At 44.0% G+C, this 13344-nt stretch overlaps 1 protein-coding gene across 3 annotated transcripts in view; it reads left to right on the forward strand.

Moving 5' to 3' along the window:
* LOC140702678 (Ig lambda-1 chain V regions MOPC 104E/RPC20/J558/S104) overlaps positions 1-13344 on the forward strand; it is a 255235-nt gene that overhangs the window by 6959 nt on the left and 234932 nt on the right. For 2 of the 3 annotated variants that reach the window (XM_078381653.1, XM_078381652.1), the window contains exon 3: positions 1493-1825. In XM_078381653.1, coding sequence (XP_078237779.1) covers positions 1493-1825 — 333 coding nt within the window. Of the gene's footprint in view, positions 1-1492; positions 1826-11141; positions 11812-13344 lie in introns of those variants that run through there. The other variant, XM_078381654.1, reaches the window with a different exon arrangement.

Genomic DNA, 13344 nt, shown 5'->3' on the forward strand with positions numbered 1-13344 from the left:
ATACACAAACAAAGATTCTGTGGCATCTCAAGAACTAACGGCTACATTTATTGTGATCCACTTGATACTATATTTGTTCCACATTTCATCGTGCAGTACAACCATTGAGTGTGCACTCCGTAGCCAATTCATTTCCTATGCATCTGGCGTGTGGGTCCCACCTTCCTTGCCCGCTGTCGTTCGACTCCCTTATTTTTTAAAAAATTAATTATCAAATGGAAATGTTGGTGTGTTGGCATACGTCTGTCAGATAACAGAGCATCTGTCCCTCTTTTTGAGTGGAAAATGCCACTTCCAATGCAGAAGAGCAGAAGACACTTGCGAGGCTGAGGCAAAGTCTGTTAGCTCGTGTGTTGTTGCCTGTTGGCACGCTGGATACTGAGTGACCCTTGCACAGCCTCAGGGGACAACTGGACAGGACAGCCGACATGAACAAGACTTAGAAGTTAGACAAGAACGATCACATGGGCCTCCGTGAACCGTGGGGCAGTTAAACCTACCAGATTCTAATTTTGTTGTATTTCCATAATTAATATATATCATTAACCTCTATCATTGCTATCAATATTACTTTTACTTCCACCGAGGAGGTTATGTTTTTGTTGGAGTATGTGTGTCTTCGTTTCTTTTCTACCGAAGTTGTACAGATTGTACACAAATTCCACAGACTGCATACAAATTTCCCCCTGCTTTCATTTATGTGGTGGGAGGATTTTCCCCCCTTTGATTTCATGACCCTTGGTGGAGGTCTACGCTCTCTGAGCGCTCTTGCTATTATTGTATATATCTGTATGTAATTTTTTTCATGGCTGCTCTTTACAGTATTGCACCATATGGCCCATGTTAAATTCAGCTCTGGAAAACTTCTGTGGTGCCCCCTCTTCCCTTGATGCCCCCTAAGCATGTGCTTATTGTGCTTAATGGTTAATCCACCCTTGCCTGGTTGGTATTCAGTTCTTCTGAAGCCTGGTTCTGCAAGTGTTCCAGCAAGAGACCAAAAATAAAAAATTAAATTAAAGTTCTTGTGGTATTTTAAAAACCAAAAATAAGCAGCCACATGATTAAGGGAGACAAATCTTTTAAATTTCCAAGCCCTTTTCCTATGTTCCTTGGCAGATTGCTAAGAAAGACAGCTACGAATCTTTGCCAGGCCGGTGAGCAGAGGCCACATTTGCATGAAGGGGCTGTTCTCTGGTCCTGCAGCGTTTAAAAGAAGGAGGTGGGGATTCCGTCCAGGTATCTTTCTGAAGGAAAGTCAGACGCCTCCGGAGAGAGCTCACCATGGCCTGGGCTGTGCTTTTTCTCGCCCTCCTCAGCTTCCTCTCAGGTACTGTAAGTCTCTAGAGAAGGAACATCCCACCTCGCAGCTACATGCTGGTTTTCATCATGCGTTAGCCACAGATACTTAGCACATATACTTAACACTTTTGTGGTGTTTCAGAGAACAGAAAATGTGTCAGGCTCATGGTTTTTGCTTCTTCGCCTTCCCAAGGTATCCGTTCACAGCTGAGAGTGACTCCGCCTGCCTCGGCCTCCGTGTCTCGGGGAGAAACTGTGACAATCTCCTGCAGGAGGAGCAGTGATGGGAGCTGGGATTCCGTCTCCTGGATTCAGCAGAGACACAAGCAGCACCCTCGCTTTGTGCTCTACGGTTCCAGCACCCGAGGAGAAGGGATCCCGGATCGATTCAGTGGCTCAGCCTCTGGGAACACTGGCTATTTAACCATAACTAATGCCCAGCCTGAAGATGAGGCAGATTATTACTGTGCTGAACAGTTTAAGACTGGTCAACTCTTTGGACAAGGATCCCATCTCACCATCACTGGTAAGTCATGTATTTGTCACATTCTTTCCTTCCCTGTTAAAATATTGTACTTTTTTCACCCTTTCCTCCCTCTTTATTTTCTCATGACTTCATATTGCTCTTGACATTTGAATTATTTCATGTAGGAGCAGCCATTAATACATAGCAAGCTTTTCATCATCCCTGCAGCAAAGGATTTCAGGTCCCTTTTGACCTGCCACTTCTTTCCTCTCTCCGTCTTTCTGCAATGAGCTGCGCAACTAGTAGACAAGTTAATGTGTTGCAAAGCAGCCAAGAGTCTGGAGGCACCTTAAAGGCTCGCAGGCTTCCTGTGGCATCATCTTCTCTGGACTTCAGACACTCAAAGGCATCTGAGAAAGGGGGTCGCTGTCCACAGTCCTGATTCCAGACACTGCATACAGAGAAGGGGAACGTGAGCTTTGCCCCCAGGGTAGCAGAATCTGAGAGCAACAAACTCTTGAACCAAATCTACTGCTGTTAAGGATATATGTAGCAACACCTCCAGAAGAGATCCATTTTCCCTTTCTTTTTTGAAGTGTCCCCTTTCTTTTTGGAGAGAGGCAACCTTTCTTCTCCTCCTCGTTCTTGAGGGGGGCCATCACTCACACTCCAGGGTAGAATGGAGGGAACATGGATCTTCTTGCCTCGGGTGCCCAAATGGTTAGATACGCCTTTCCTCATGGCAAGGTGGACCCATATCCCCTTGCTCCTTTTCTTACACTGGGGAAATGGGACAAGGTTTTTGGAAGTGTCTTTTTGTGGCTAAGCCCAGATTCCAAAACAACTTTATCAGTCAATGCAAAATAGAGCAAGAAAATGGAATTTCAGCTGAAGTAGCTTTAGCTCCCGAGAGGTCCAGGTGACCTCCTTATCCTGCAAACTTTTAGAGTTTCCAGATAGAAGTGTACTGCCTTTTGTCTATTCTAGGCAATCTTACGAGAGTCTCTTGCACAGGGTCGCAGCCATACATGCTCATTAACAGCACAGTGCAAAAGGAAGCTCTTCTCTTAGGAGGGGTTGCTTCCAAGTAAAGGCAGAGCGTAGACATTTTACTTCTTTGGAATGGAGCTCCAGAGACCTTTACCAGCCTTGCCACTGGGCACCCGTCTTTCCCCAGATTCCCCTGACATGTAATCTAAAAAGAATTTTTCCACACTGTCGTATTATCCTCAGCTAAAGGGTTACAAATGTGGCTCCGGGAGACTGCACAACTTTTATTTAAGATTTATGCCTATTCGTATCTCACATCTTGGTGCCTTTCTCCAGTAACACAAGGAGAATATGGAATCCCAGGGACAATGCTCAGGACACGTGGGTGAACAGAACCGTCTTCATCTGCTAGTGTGCTACTTCTTTCCCATTGAAAATTCTCACCTACTTTTAAAAAACATGGAATAATTCCAGTTGGGGATGGCTCATGTTGTATATGTGTCAGGTAGAGTTCCAAACTGCGTCAAAGCCAAAACTCTAACTTAAAGGAGCCAGTTTTTCTCCACCTTAGAATCTTAGAAGCTCCTTGATCTCCTGAAGGACATATTTTTCCACCATGGAAACTACACCCTGCTTTAGACTACATAATGGAAGTCACATGACCAATTGCTCCATCAATATGTCTATTGAATTTATCATGCTGGCTGGGGGATTCTGGGATTTGTAATTCAAAAGGATTTTTTTTGCCAAACTCCAGACATGTAATTCCTCCATGAAGAGCGTGGGAATTCTTGCATATGTACACAAGTGATCTGAAAAGACACAAAGAAATCTCACGTCCCAAATTCATTATCCAGTCATGTGCTGGTGAGAATCCTATTCCTCCCTTAAAAGCTAATGTTCTTGGTATTTGGGTCTAAAGAAGGTTGCTTAACCTTCCTTAGACAGCTAAACAAAAGCACTGCTCTAGTCAAATATGAATGCATGAATCTCTTGTCCAGTGGATGTAGAAGTTGTTTCTTGTAAGAAATTTAGAATCCAGTGTTTATGTGATGGCTACAATCCTGTTCCTCAGCACAGGAATTGCCCTAGAGTAAGCCCATTGAATCAATAAGGGACCGTTGAAGCTCTTCCTCCATATGCTCTGTTGATTCTCTTCGTAGAGACTTGAGCCTCAAATGTCACAGGAGAGGGGGTCCACTTAAATCAATAGAACATACAGAGGAACTGACTCACTGTAGATTCAATGGGCCTACTCTAGTGCGATAAGTGTCAGCAACAAGATTCTGGCCACTGAAGTTCTGACTTTGTCAAAATTCAGATAAATTAACCTCAAAATTTTGGATTACTTTTTAAGTTTTAATTAATTATGCCATTAGAATTTGTCAGGATAAGTAAGCGAATTTTGAACATTCCCTTGTGACAAAAAGACCTGCAATGGAAAGATATTATTTGTGACATTCTAAGGTGGGTCAACAGCAAAACTGGTTCTTCTTCGTGGCCTCTGTGAATACACACGTATGGGTTTAGTCTGTGCCTGCGCTGACATTCTCGGAGCATTCCAGAGCTAAAATTAACAATGTTATGGTATGATCCCCCATGAGGCACAAGCTCCTCCCACCCAAGATTCCCCTCAGTTCCTTTTTTTCCGCCGTGCTGTAAAGTTCTACAGAGCATAGAGCTATTTCCACAGGGTTTTTTCCCTTAGCTTATTGATCAATTCCCTCTAAATTGGATACTTTCCCTATTTGGCTTACCCCCCCCCCCCCGCACACACACACACACTTCAACTGTTTGCTTCTTTCTCCTTTCCCACCTTTTTTGGCCTAATCATTTTGACTCTCAGGCACATTAATGATTTTCTGCCTGAGTAAGCTACATCTTACCCAGATAGGTGCAGGCCGCAGTAGGGGACCCGACAATGCCAAGGAGTCCTTAAAATCGAAGTCTACATCAACAGAGGAATCCTCGCCAGAGGCTAGCGAATTTGCCTCTGAGGAGACGACGTGCCAGCTCTACCTGCACAGACTTCAGGATCGCCTGATAGCCTCTCTGCTCCAACTGGACATTTAGTGACTGCGCTACCGTCCAGTCCGGCCGTGGCCCTTTTTAGCCCTACATGAGGGCGGGCATTTGACGTTCCAGAGTTGGAGCTTAAGTCTCTCTATCTCATGAGGAGAAGAGAGTGAAAAGGAGGCATGTCTCACCACACCCTCTCTATGAGCAACCATGAGAGAGACTGGTGAATCATCGATGGATGATTGTTTCAAGGGGCTTGTTGAAGGGACCCTGCAGGAGTTAGGGCTCTGTTGCCCTGTCCCTAGGAGAAGAAGGGCCTCCTGTTGCCCTGGTCACCTTCCCTGACTGTCAGTGATTCCTCCTGACATGGGAAGCGCCTCTGTGTGTGAGTGCCGCTGTGACGTGTGCCATGACGTCACCTGCCTGTCTTGGCTAAGGCTGGAGTTTCCTGGCCTATGGCAGGGCAGGAGGTGGGTCTTAAAAGGGTGGAGTTTTTGTATATAAGGGTGAAGTGCAAAGAGGAGAGGTTTAGATAGATAGAGGGCTGAGAGAGGGCTTGAAAGAAGATCTGTAGACAGGGTTAGATATAGGTTAGGTAATTGAGTGTTAAGTAACAAAGAACTGTGCAGGGTTAAGGTCTGAGAAATATAGTGTGACAAGTGATTCTTTTACTCAGTGATTTACATTTTATTTTGTATTCAATAAATCCTCATTTTTATTTTGAAATCCATACTAAGTCTGAAGTGTCAGGTTTATGTGTGGTTGGTGGCAGCGACGTTGTGTATGTGTGTGTGAAGGATCGTGACCTGTCATCTCTTGTGGTGACGTAGGAGGAGGTGGCAGTCGCAACAAAACTGGTGTCCAGCGGTTGGGATACGAGGGTCCAGTTGCCCAGTTGCCCAGAAAAGCCTTGGCTAGTGTGACAAGAGCAAAAGGATTTCAGTTAGGTGCACCTGAAGTGGGGTGTGGGTAACTCTCGAGGATTTGTCTCCAGGGGGGAGCAGATCTAGTGGAGAGGCACCTAAACTTCAGAGTGAGGGAACTGACTTATGAGCTCTGGAAGGTCCATTTTGTGAGGGAGATTGGCCCAAAGTAGGAGGCTGTTGTGACTTGGTCTGAGAGTCCAGAGTTGGGAGAACTCGGAAGGGACAGACAGACCAAGGGCAGCGAAGATTTGGGATTTCTCTAGTGAACTACAGAACCTGAGAGAGGGTGAAGCTGTGGTGGATTTTGAAGTAGAGCCAAGGGCAGAAAATTAAAGTAGCTCTAAATCTGGCAAGAGGCCCAGTGAAGGGGCAGAAGCCATTAGAGATTACAGTAACAAGCCTAGCCGTATCTGTTGGTATACCCTGTTGAAGAGTGTCAGACCTAAAGCACAGCAAGAAGACAAGTATTTTAAACAGAGGCGTGGAAATTGACAAGAACCTTTGAGTTAGTAAAATGCCTCTCACACGCAGTCAAATGGCAGAAATGAGTGAACAAAGAGACCAAGCGATGTCAGACTGGTCTGGGGATGAGTCAAATGGTGAGGGAAGAGTTGCCTCAGTGCAGGAAGATGCTAATGGTGAACAGTTATCAGAAATTAAGAAAATTCAATTAGCCCAGGAACACGAATTTAGATTAAGGGCCTTGGAAAAAGAGGAAAGAGAGAGAGAGTGACAAAGACAATTTGAACTGGAGAAGGAGCGTATGGCTTTTGAACTTAGGAAATTGGAATTACTGAACCAAAACAATAAATATAACAGAGATTCTGGTACTGAACCAGGCCAGTTATCAAAATCAGATTTGAAGAAATTTCCTACATATAAACAGGGGGATTGTCCTGAAAACTTCCTTAAAATCTTTGAACGAAGTTGTGCTGATTTTTCTGTGAGGGAAACAGAGAAAATGATAATTTTGAGGTCTCTCCTGAGTGGAAAAATGGCTGATGTGTATGCTGATATGCCAGTTGAGCTCAGTAAAGATTATTCAGAGTTCAAAAAAAAATGGTTTTCAATCGATTTGGCATTAATTCAGAACATATTAGGCAGAAGTTCAGAAAACTTACCAAAAAATCAGATGAATCTTATGCCCAACTTGGTTTTAACTTAGAAAAGTGTTTAGATCGGTGGCTTGAACAGGAGAATGTAAAAACTTTTCAGGAATTGAAAAATGTTGTGGACCTGGAGCAGTTTTATTCCTTACTCCATGGGGAACTTAAATTTTTAGTTCAAGAACGGAAACCAACTGACGTTAGAAACGCTGCTCAAATAGCTGATTTTATTTCTCAAATAAGGGGTCCTAGTTGTTGTGAGGGGAGAGGTGTGAGGAAAACATGGGACCCAAAGTTCTCTAAGGAACAAGCACAGAGACAGACTAAAGTAGGCGGCCATTTTAGTGAAAAGCCCTCAGAACAGGGCCAGCACAATAAACAAGTTTTGGAGGGAAAAGAGAAACTTGAAAGATTTGATGGGAAAAGCTCATGGGGGGAGAGAATCTGCTTCATTTGCAAAAAGAAAGGCCACATTGCTGCACAATGTTTTAATACAAGGCAAAATAAAGAAATTCCACCTCAGAAAGTTAATGTAAAAGAAGGAAAGGCTGTATTTTGTGTTCAGAGTAAACCTCAAGCTTCTTCTACTGAAAGTTCTGTTACCATGAAAACCCAGGCAGAAGCAGTTAGGAGCTCTGAATTGGATACATTGAAGGAGCTGCCTCTCGCTGAAGTTGTCCACTGTTATTACATAGAGACTAATTCTCAGTTATTGGAATCTGCTGGGGACAGAATAAAGATTTTTGAAAATAACTATACTGCTTTGAGAGACACTTGTTCTCAAATTTCTATTTGCCACTCAGACATAGTACCACAAAGTTGTATGATTGCTGACCAGACTCTATCTGTGAAAGGGATTGGTTCAGAACTAGTTTCATTACCTGTAGCTGATTTGAAAATTGAATATCAAGGTTGGAAGGGATTTTGGAGAGTGGGGGTGTCTTCTGAGATTCCTACCCCTTTTCTTATTGGTAATGACTTAACAAAGCATGTCAAGAGTGCCCTAGTGGTAACACGTTCACAATCAGTACAAAGTGAAGCCAGTAATGAGACTAACTCTCAAGAGCAAGAGAAATTTGTACCCCAACCTGAGGCATTTTCAGTTGAAATACCTCAGAAAAGCCTCTTTGTCAAGGAACAAACAGCAGACCCCACCTTAAAAGACTGTTTTAGAAAGGTGACTGATAAAGATTTATCACCTGAGTACCCTGAATGTTTTATTATTAAGGGTGGTTTACTTTATAAGGAAAAACTGATTAATATTTCAAAAGGGGGGCCTGAAGTTAAGAGACAGTTGGTGGTGCCTGAGAAATATCGCCTTATGATTCTGGAAAAAGGACATGCAGACATTTTCTCAGCTCATATGGGGATAAATAAGACCAAACAAAGAATAGCCCAAAACTTTTACTGGCCTGATATGGGTAAACATATTAAGAGTTTCTGTCAAAGATGCCATATTTGTCAGAGACAGGGCTCTAACTGTGATAAAACTAGAGCAAAGCTATGCCCATTACCAGTGATTTCAACTCCTTTTACACGTCTAGGGGTGGATATCATAGGTCCATTGCCCAACGCCACTAAGCGGGGAAACAGATTTATTTTAACTATAGTAGACCATGCAACGAGATATCCGGAAGCGATCCCATTACGTAATATAGAGACCCAGACTGTAGCAGAAGCCTTAGTAAATTACATGAGTAGGATGGGTTTTCCTTCTGAGATAATCACAGATTTAGGAACCTCTTTTACATCCAGACTAATGAAGAGGTTATGGCAAATTTGTGGGATCAAACACCTGGAAACCTCCCCTTATCACCCAGAAAGCAACGGGTTGACAGAAAGATTTAATGGAACTCTTATAAGAATGATCAGAGCACTTTTTTCAAGAGAATCCAAATAACTGGGACCAAAAGTTACAGCTGCTACTTTATGCATATAGATCAGTACCCCAGGAGAGCACTGGTTTCAGTCCCTTTGAATTATTATTTGGAAGGCAAGTGAGGGGACCGCTAGATTTGATCAAGCAAAATTGGGAGCAATGCTTTGAAGATGATCCACAAAACGTGGTAGCCTATATTGACTCCCTAATGAATTGCCTAAAGAGGAATATGGATTTAGCTGTGGAAAATTTAACCACTAAAAAGGCCAAACAAAAGCAATGGTATGATCGAAAGGCAAGATAATGTCAGTTCAACCCAGGAGATGATGTTCTCAGGCTGAAACCCATAAAAGGGAACAAATTACAACTTAAATGGGATGGTCCTTACAGAGTGATTGAGAAAATGAGTGACCTCAATTATATTATTGAGGACGAGGAAGGTTCAGGCAGGACAGTTGTTCATATCAATGCCCTGAAGCCTTATTACAGAGAGACCAACCATGTGCTGTTTGCGATGAAAGCCACTGGCAAGGAGGAGCCTGAATTACCCTTTTGGGAAGGGAGAGGGCAGCAAAAATATAATCCACAGGATGTGCAGATCAGCCCTACCCTATCCACTGAACAACATAATAGTCTTTTAGCACTAGTGACAAGATATCGTGAAGTGTTCTCAAGCAAACCTGGTGTTGCCAAGGGAGTGTTACACAAGATTGACACAGGGAATGCTTCCCCTCAATCTGTAACTCCATATAGAGTAACAGGGCCATATGTAGAGAAAGTTAGGAAGGAACTGGATGAAATGCTAAAGGATCAGATTATTGTACCTTCTTCTAGTGCTTGGTCAGCCCCTATAGTTTTGGTGGACAAGCCGGACGGCAGTGTGAGGTTCTGCGTAGATTACAGAAAGCTAAATGCAGTAACCAAACCTGATGCATATCCTATGCCCAGGCTTGATGACCTTATAGAAACCATTGGGGGGTGTAGGTACATTTCTTGCTTGGACCTAACTAAAGGTTTTTGGCAAGTGAGAATTGATCCTAAGGACCAAGAGAAGACTGCGTTTTGTAGTCCATTTGGCCTGTTTGAATTTCAAGTCCTTAGTTTTGGCTTGCGAAATTCACCAGCAACATTTCAGAGGCTCATGGACCATACTCTGAAAGGGCTCAGTGACTTCACGGTACAGTGGGGTCTCTACTTAAGAACTTAATCCGTATTGGAAGGTGGTTCTCAAGTCGAAAAGTTCTTATGTTGAATCTGCATTTCCCATAGGAATGCATTGAAAACCATTTAATCCGTATCTGCTCTTTTCCGTCCATAGAAACTACAGTGGAACCTCTACTTAAGAACTTAATCCGTTTTGGAATGGTGTTCTTAAGTTGAAACATTCTTAAGTTGAAGCAAAATTTCCCATAGGAATGGACTGAAAACCAATTAATCCGTTCTGGCAGTTTTTTTGATATGCAGAGGTGCGTTCGTACATTGGAGCATTAGTTCCCATAGGAACTAATGCAAAGCTGGTTAATACGTACTCTACCACTAGGGGGAGAATTTTTTTTTTAACCTAAGATGACCTAAGGTTAAAAAAAGAGCAGGAAAGGTTTTTTTTCCTGTTCTTATCTTGGATTTCTGTTCTCAAGTAGAAGCAAAAATTAGCAAATGGAGGTGTTCTTAAGTTGGATTGTTCTTAAGTAGAGACGTTCTTAAGTAGAGACCCCACTGTAGCTTATATCGATGACATAGGGGTCTTTAGCAACACCTGGCAAGATCACCTACATCATTTAGAATTAGTACTACAAAGATTGAAAGATGCTGGCTTAACCGTTAAAGCTAGTAAGTGTCAGCTAGGTAACCCAGAGATGAAGTACCTAGGTCACATAGTGGGAGGAGGCCTAATCAAACCTTTAGAGGCCAAGGTTGAAGCAATCCTGAATTGGCCCAGACCTACCACTAAAAAGAAAGTGAGATCCTTTTTAGGTCTGGCAGGGTATTATAGAAAGTTTATACCCGGTTTCAGTGAGATTGCTGCAGCTTTATCAGACCTGACAAAGAAGCAGAGCAGCAACAGCATTTCCTGGTCGGAAGAGTGCGAGATGGCGTTTGGACGGCTGAAAGATGTGCTAACCAACCATCCAGTGCTGCATGCTCCTGACTTCAGCAGAGAGTTCATCATCTACACGGATGCGTCTAATGCCGGTGTGGGAGCGGTACTGTGCCAACAGGATGACAGCGGAGACCAACATCCGGTGGCGTACCTGAGCAAGAAGTTGCTTCCCAGGGAGAAGAGTCTTTCTACCATCGAGAAAGAGTGTCTGGCGATCATCTTCGCGATCTGGAAGTTAAAGGCTTACGTCTGGGGTCGACATTTTACCTTGTGCACTGATCACTCACCTCTGTCGTGGTTGCGGACTATGAAATCACAGAACAGTAAACTGATGAGGTGGGCGCTTCTTTTGCAGGACTATGATTTCGAGGTTAAGGTGATCAGAGGGACTATAAACTGTGTGGCTGACGCCTTATCCAGAAGACCGGAAGACGACATCTGAAGAACTTATGGACTCTGTGCATGGTATATGGCAATGTAAAATGTTTGGACAGTTATGTGTTGTGTTATGATAAATTTTATGCATTGCATGTTTTTATATACCTGTATGGTGGACGTGTAAGTATATTTGAATAATATAGTTATATTAAACTGTGTTGAGAAATGTAATGCTTTATGTTGTTTTCAGTTGTTTTGGGGAAAAAGCACCTTAACTTTTCCCCACAAAACAACTTATTAAAGGGGGAAGGTATGTGACGTGTGCCATGATATCACCTGCCTGTCTTGGCTAAGGCTGGAGTTTCCTGGCCTATGGCAGGGCAGGAGGTGGGTCTTAAAGGGGTGGAGTTTTTGTATATAAGGGTGAAGTGCAAAGAGGAGAGGTTTAGATAGATAGAGGGCTGAGAGAGGGCTTGAAAGAAGATCTGTAGACAGGGTTAGATATAGGTTAGGTAAATGAGTGTTAAGTAACAAAGAACTGTGCAGGGTTAAGGTCTGAGAAATATAGTGTGACAAGTGATTCTTTTACTCAGTGATTTACATTTTATTTTGTATTCAATAAATCCTCATTTTTATTTTGAAATCCATACTAAGTCTGAAGTGTCAGGTTTATGTGTGGTTGGTGGCAGCGACGTTGTGTATGTGTGTGTGAAGGATCGTGACCTGTCATCTCTTGTGGTGACGTAGGAGGAGGTGGCAGTCGCGACAGCCACACACCAACCCTCCTTCGTGCGCCTGCTCATGTAGCTGCGACTTCTGGAGGGAACTGCACACCGAGGCTGTAGATGTGCCAGCAACATATGGTAAGGCTTGGGTTTTCCCTTTGGGGATACAATGGGCCCCTTCAGCTCCTGCGGCTAGCCCTGCATGTCAGTGTTTTGCCTGTCTGGGGTAACGCCCTTGGGTGTTTGGCATATTGGGCCTGATTTATCAGAGGCCTTGTTCACCTGGCTGCTATTTCCAAAACCAAGTGCCGAGGCAAAAGCTTTCTGGCAGCATTTGACAGCCCTAGTTTGCCTCTGGAAGGGGGGGCTGCAACTCCCACCACTAGCCCTGCTAGTCGGTGATATTCCTGCCTGGGGTAGCACCTGCAGGTGGCTGTTAATTTGGCACAAAACAGCCCTCTTTATCAATGGGCTGGCTCACAAAGTAGCCTGCGGCCCTGTCTCAGCTGCCAGTGCCCGCATAGGCTCATAGGGAAAGGACTCACAAGGGTCCACCCAAGAACCCTGCCGCTGTCAGGTAAGTCTGGATAATTTTCCTCAGGTAGGTCCTGACACACTGACAAGGTTGCGTAGGACCAGTCCCTTTTGTTTGGGATAGGAGCTATGAGCTCTTGGCCACCATCACCATCCCGCTCTACCTGGCATCATTCTGACCCATGGGCTATGGAGTGCTTTATGCCTCCACATAGGCTTCACAGGTGTAGTGCTCCCTCGAACTCAGTAGCACAATGTTCGCAGCTTTGACCGAACCTGCTGTTAATCCATTCGGCCTTCTCCGTTCTATGACTGTTGAGCCTGTGCTTGGTTAGGCTCGTGCTAGGTCAGTCTTCTCCCCTGTTCATCAGGAGGGTTTTCCTTATTCAGGATTGGGACTTACATGAGTCACAGGGGGGGTGGAAGAGTTTCCAACCAATCTTCCTATACCCCTCTTGGTTGTCGCAGATGGTCGCACTCTTTTACTGTTAACAGATGAGGAGTTCTTTAATTGGCGTTGTTACTTGTTTTGGGGTGCCATGTAGCCATTTACTCCTCTGCCATGGGGGATTATCATCACCACTTATGGAGTTTGGTGGTGCCAACCCTGTGGGTAGCTCCTGTGCACCCTTACAATTCAGGCCTCCCACATCACTAGGAGGCACTGTTGCAGGTGCATCACGAGCGCACTGCTGCTCAATACGCCTGAAAACCAGTGTCTAAGCAACTGACAGGTTAGGACCTGCCATTTGTTGGTGTATGGCTTTTTAGCCAGAAAAAAAGTTGTTATTCTTTATAACCTGCTCAGGCTCTAGAAGGCGACACAGTCATTGCACTGTAACATCTGCAAGAGCCTGAAGATGTTCCCATCTGCCTACGGCATTCCGGGAACATTAAAAGCCTCAACCCCAAAGTTACCAG

This window comes from Pogona vitticeps, chromosome 14 (genome assembly GCF_051106095.1).
Source record: "Pogona vitticeps strain Pit_001003342236 chromosome 14, PviZW2.1, whole genome shotgun sequence".
NCBI lineage: Eukaryota > Metazoa > Chordata > Lepidosauria > Squamata > Agamidae > Pogona > Pogona vitticeps.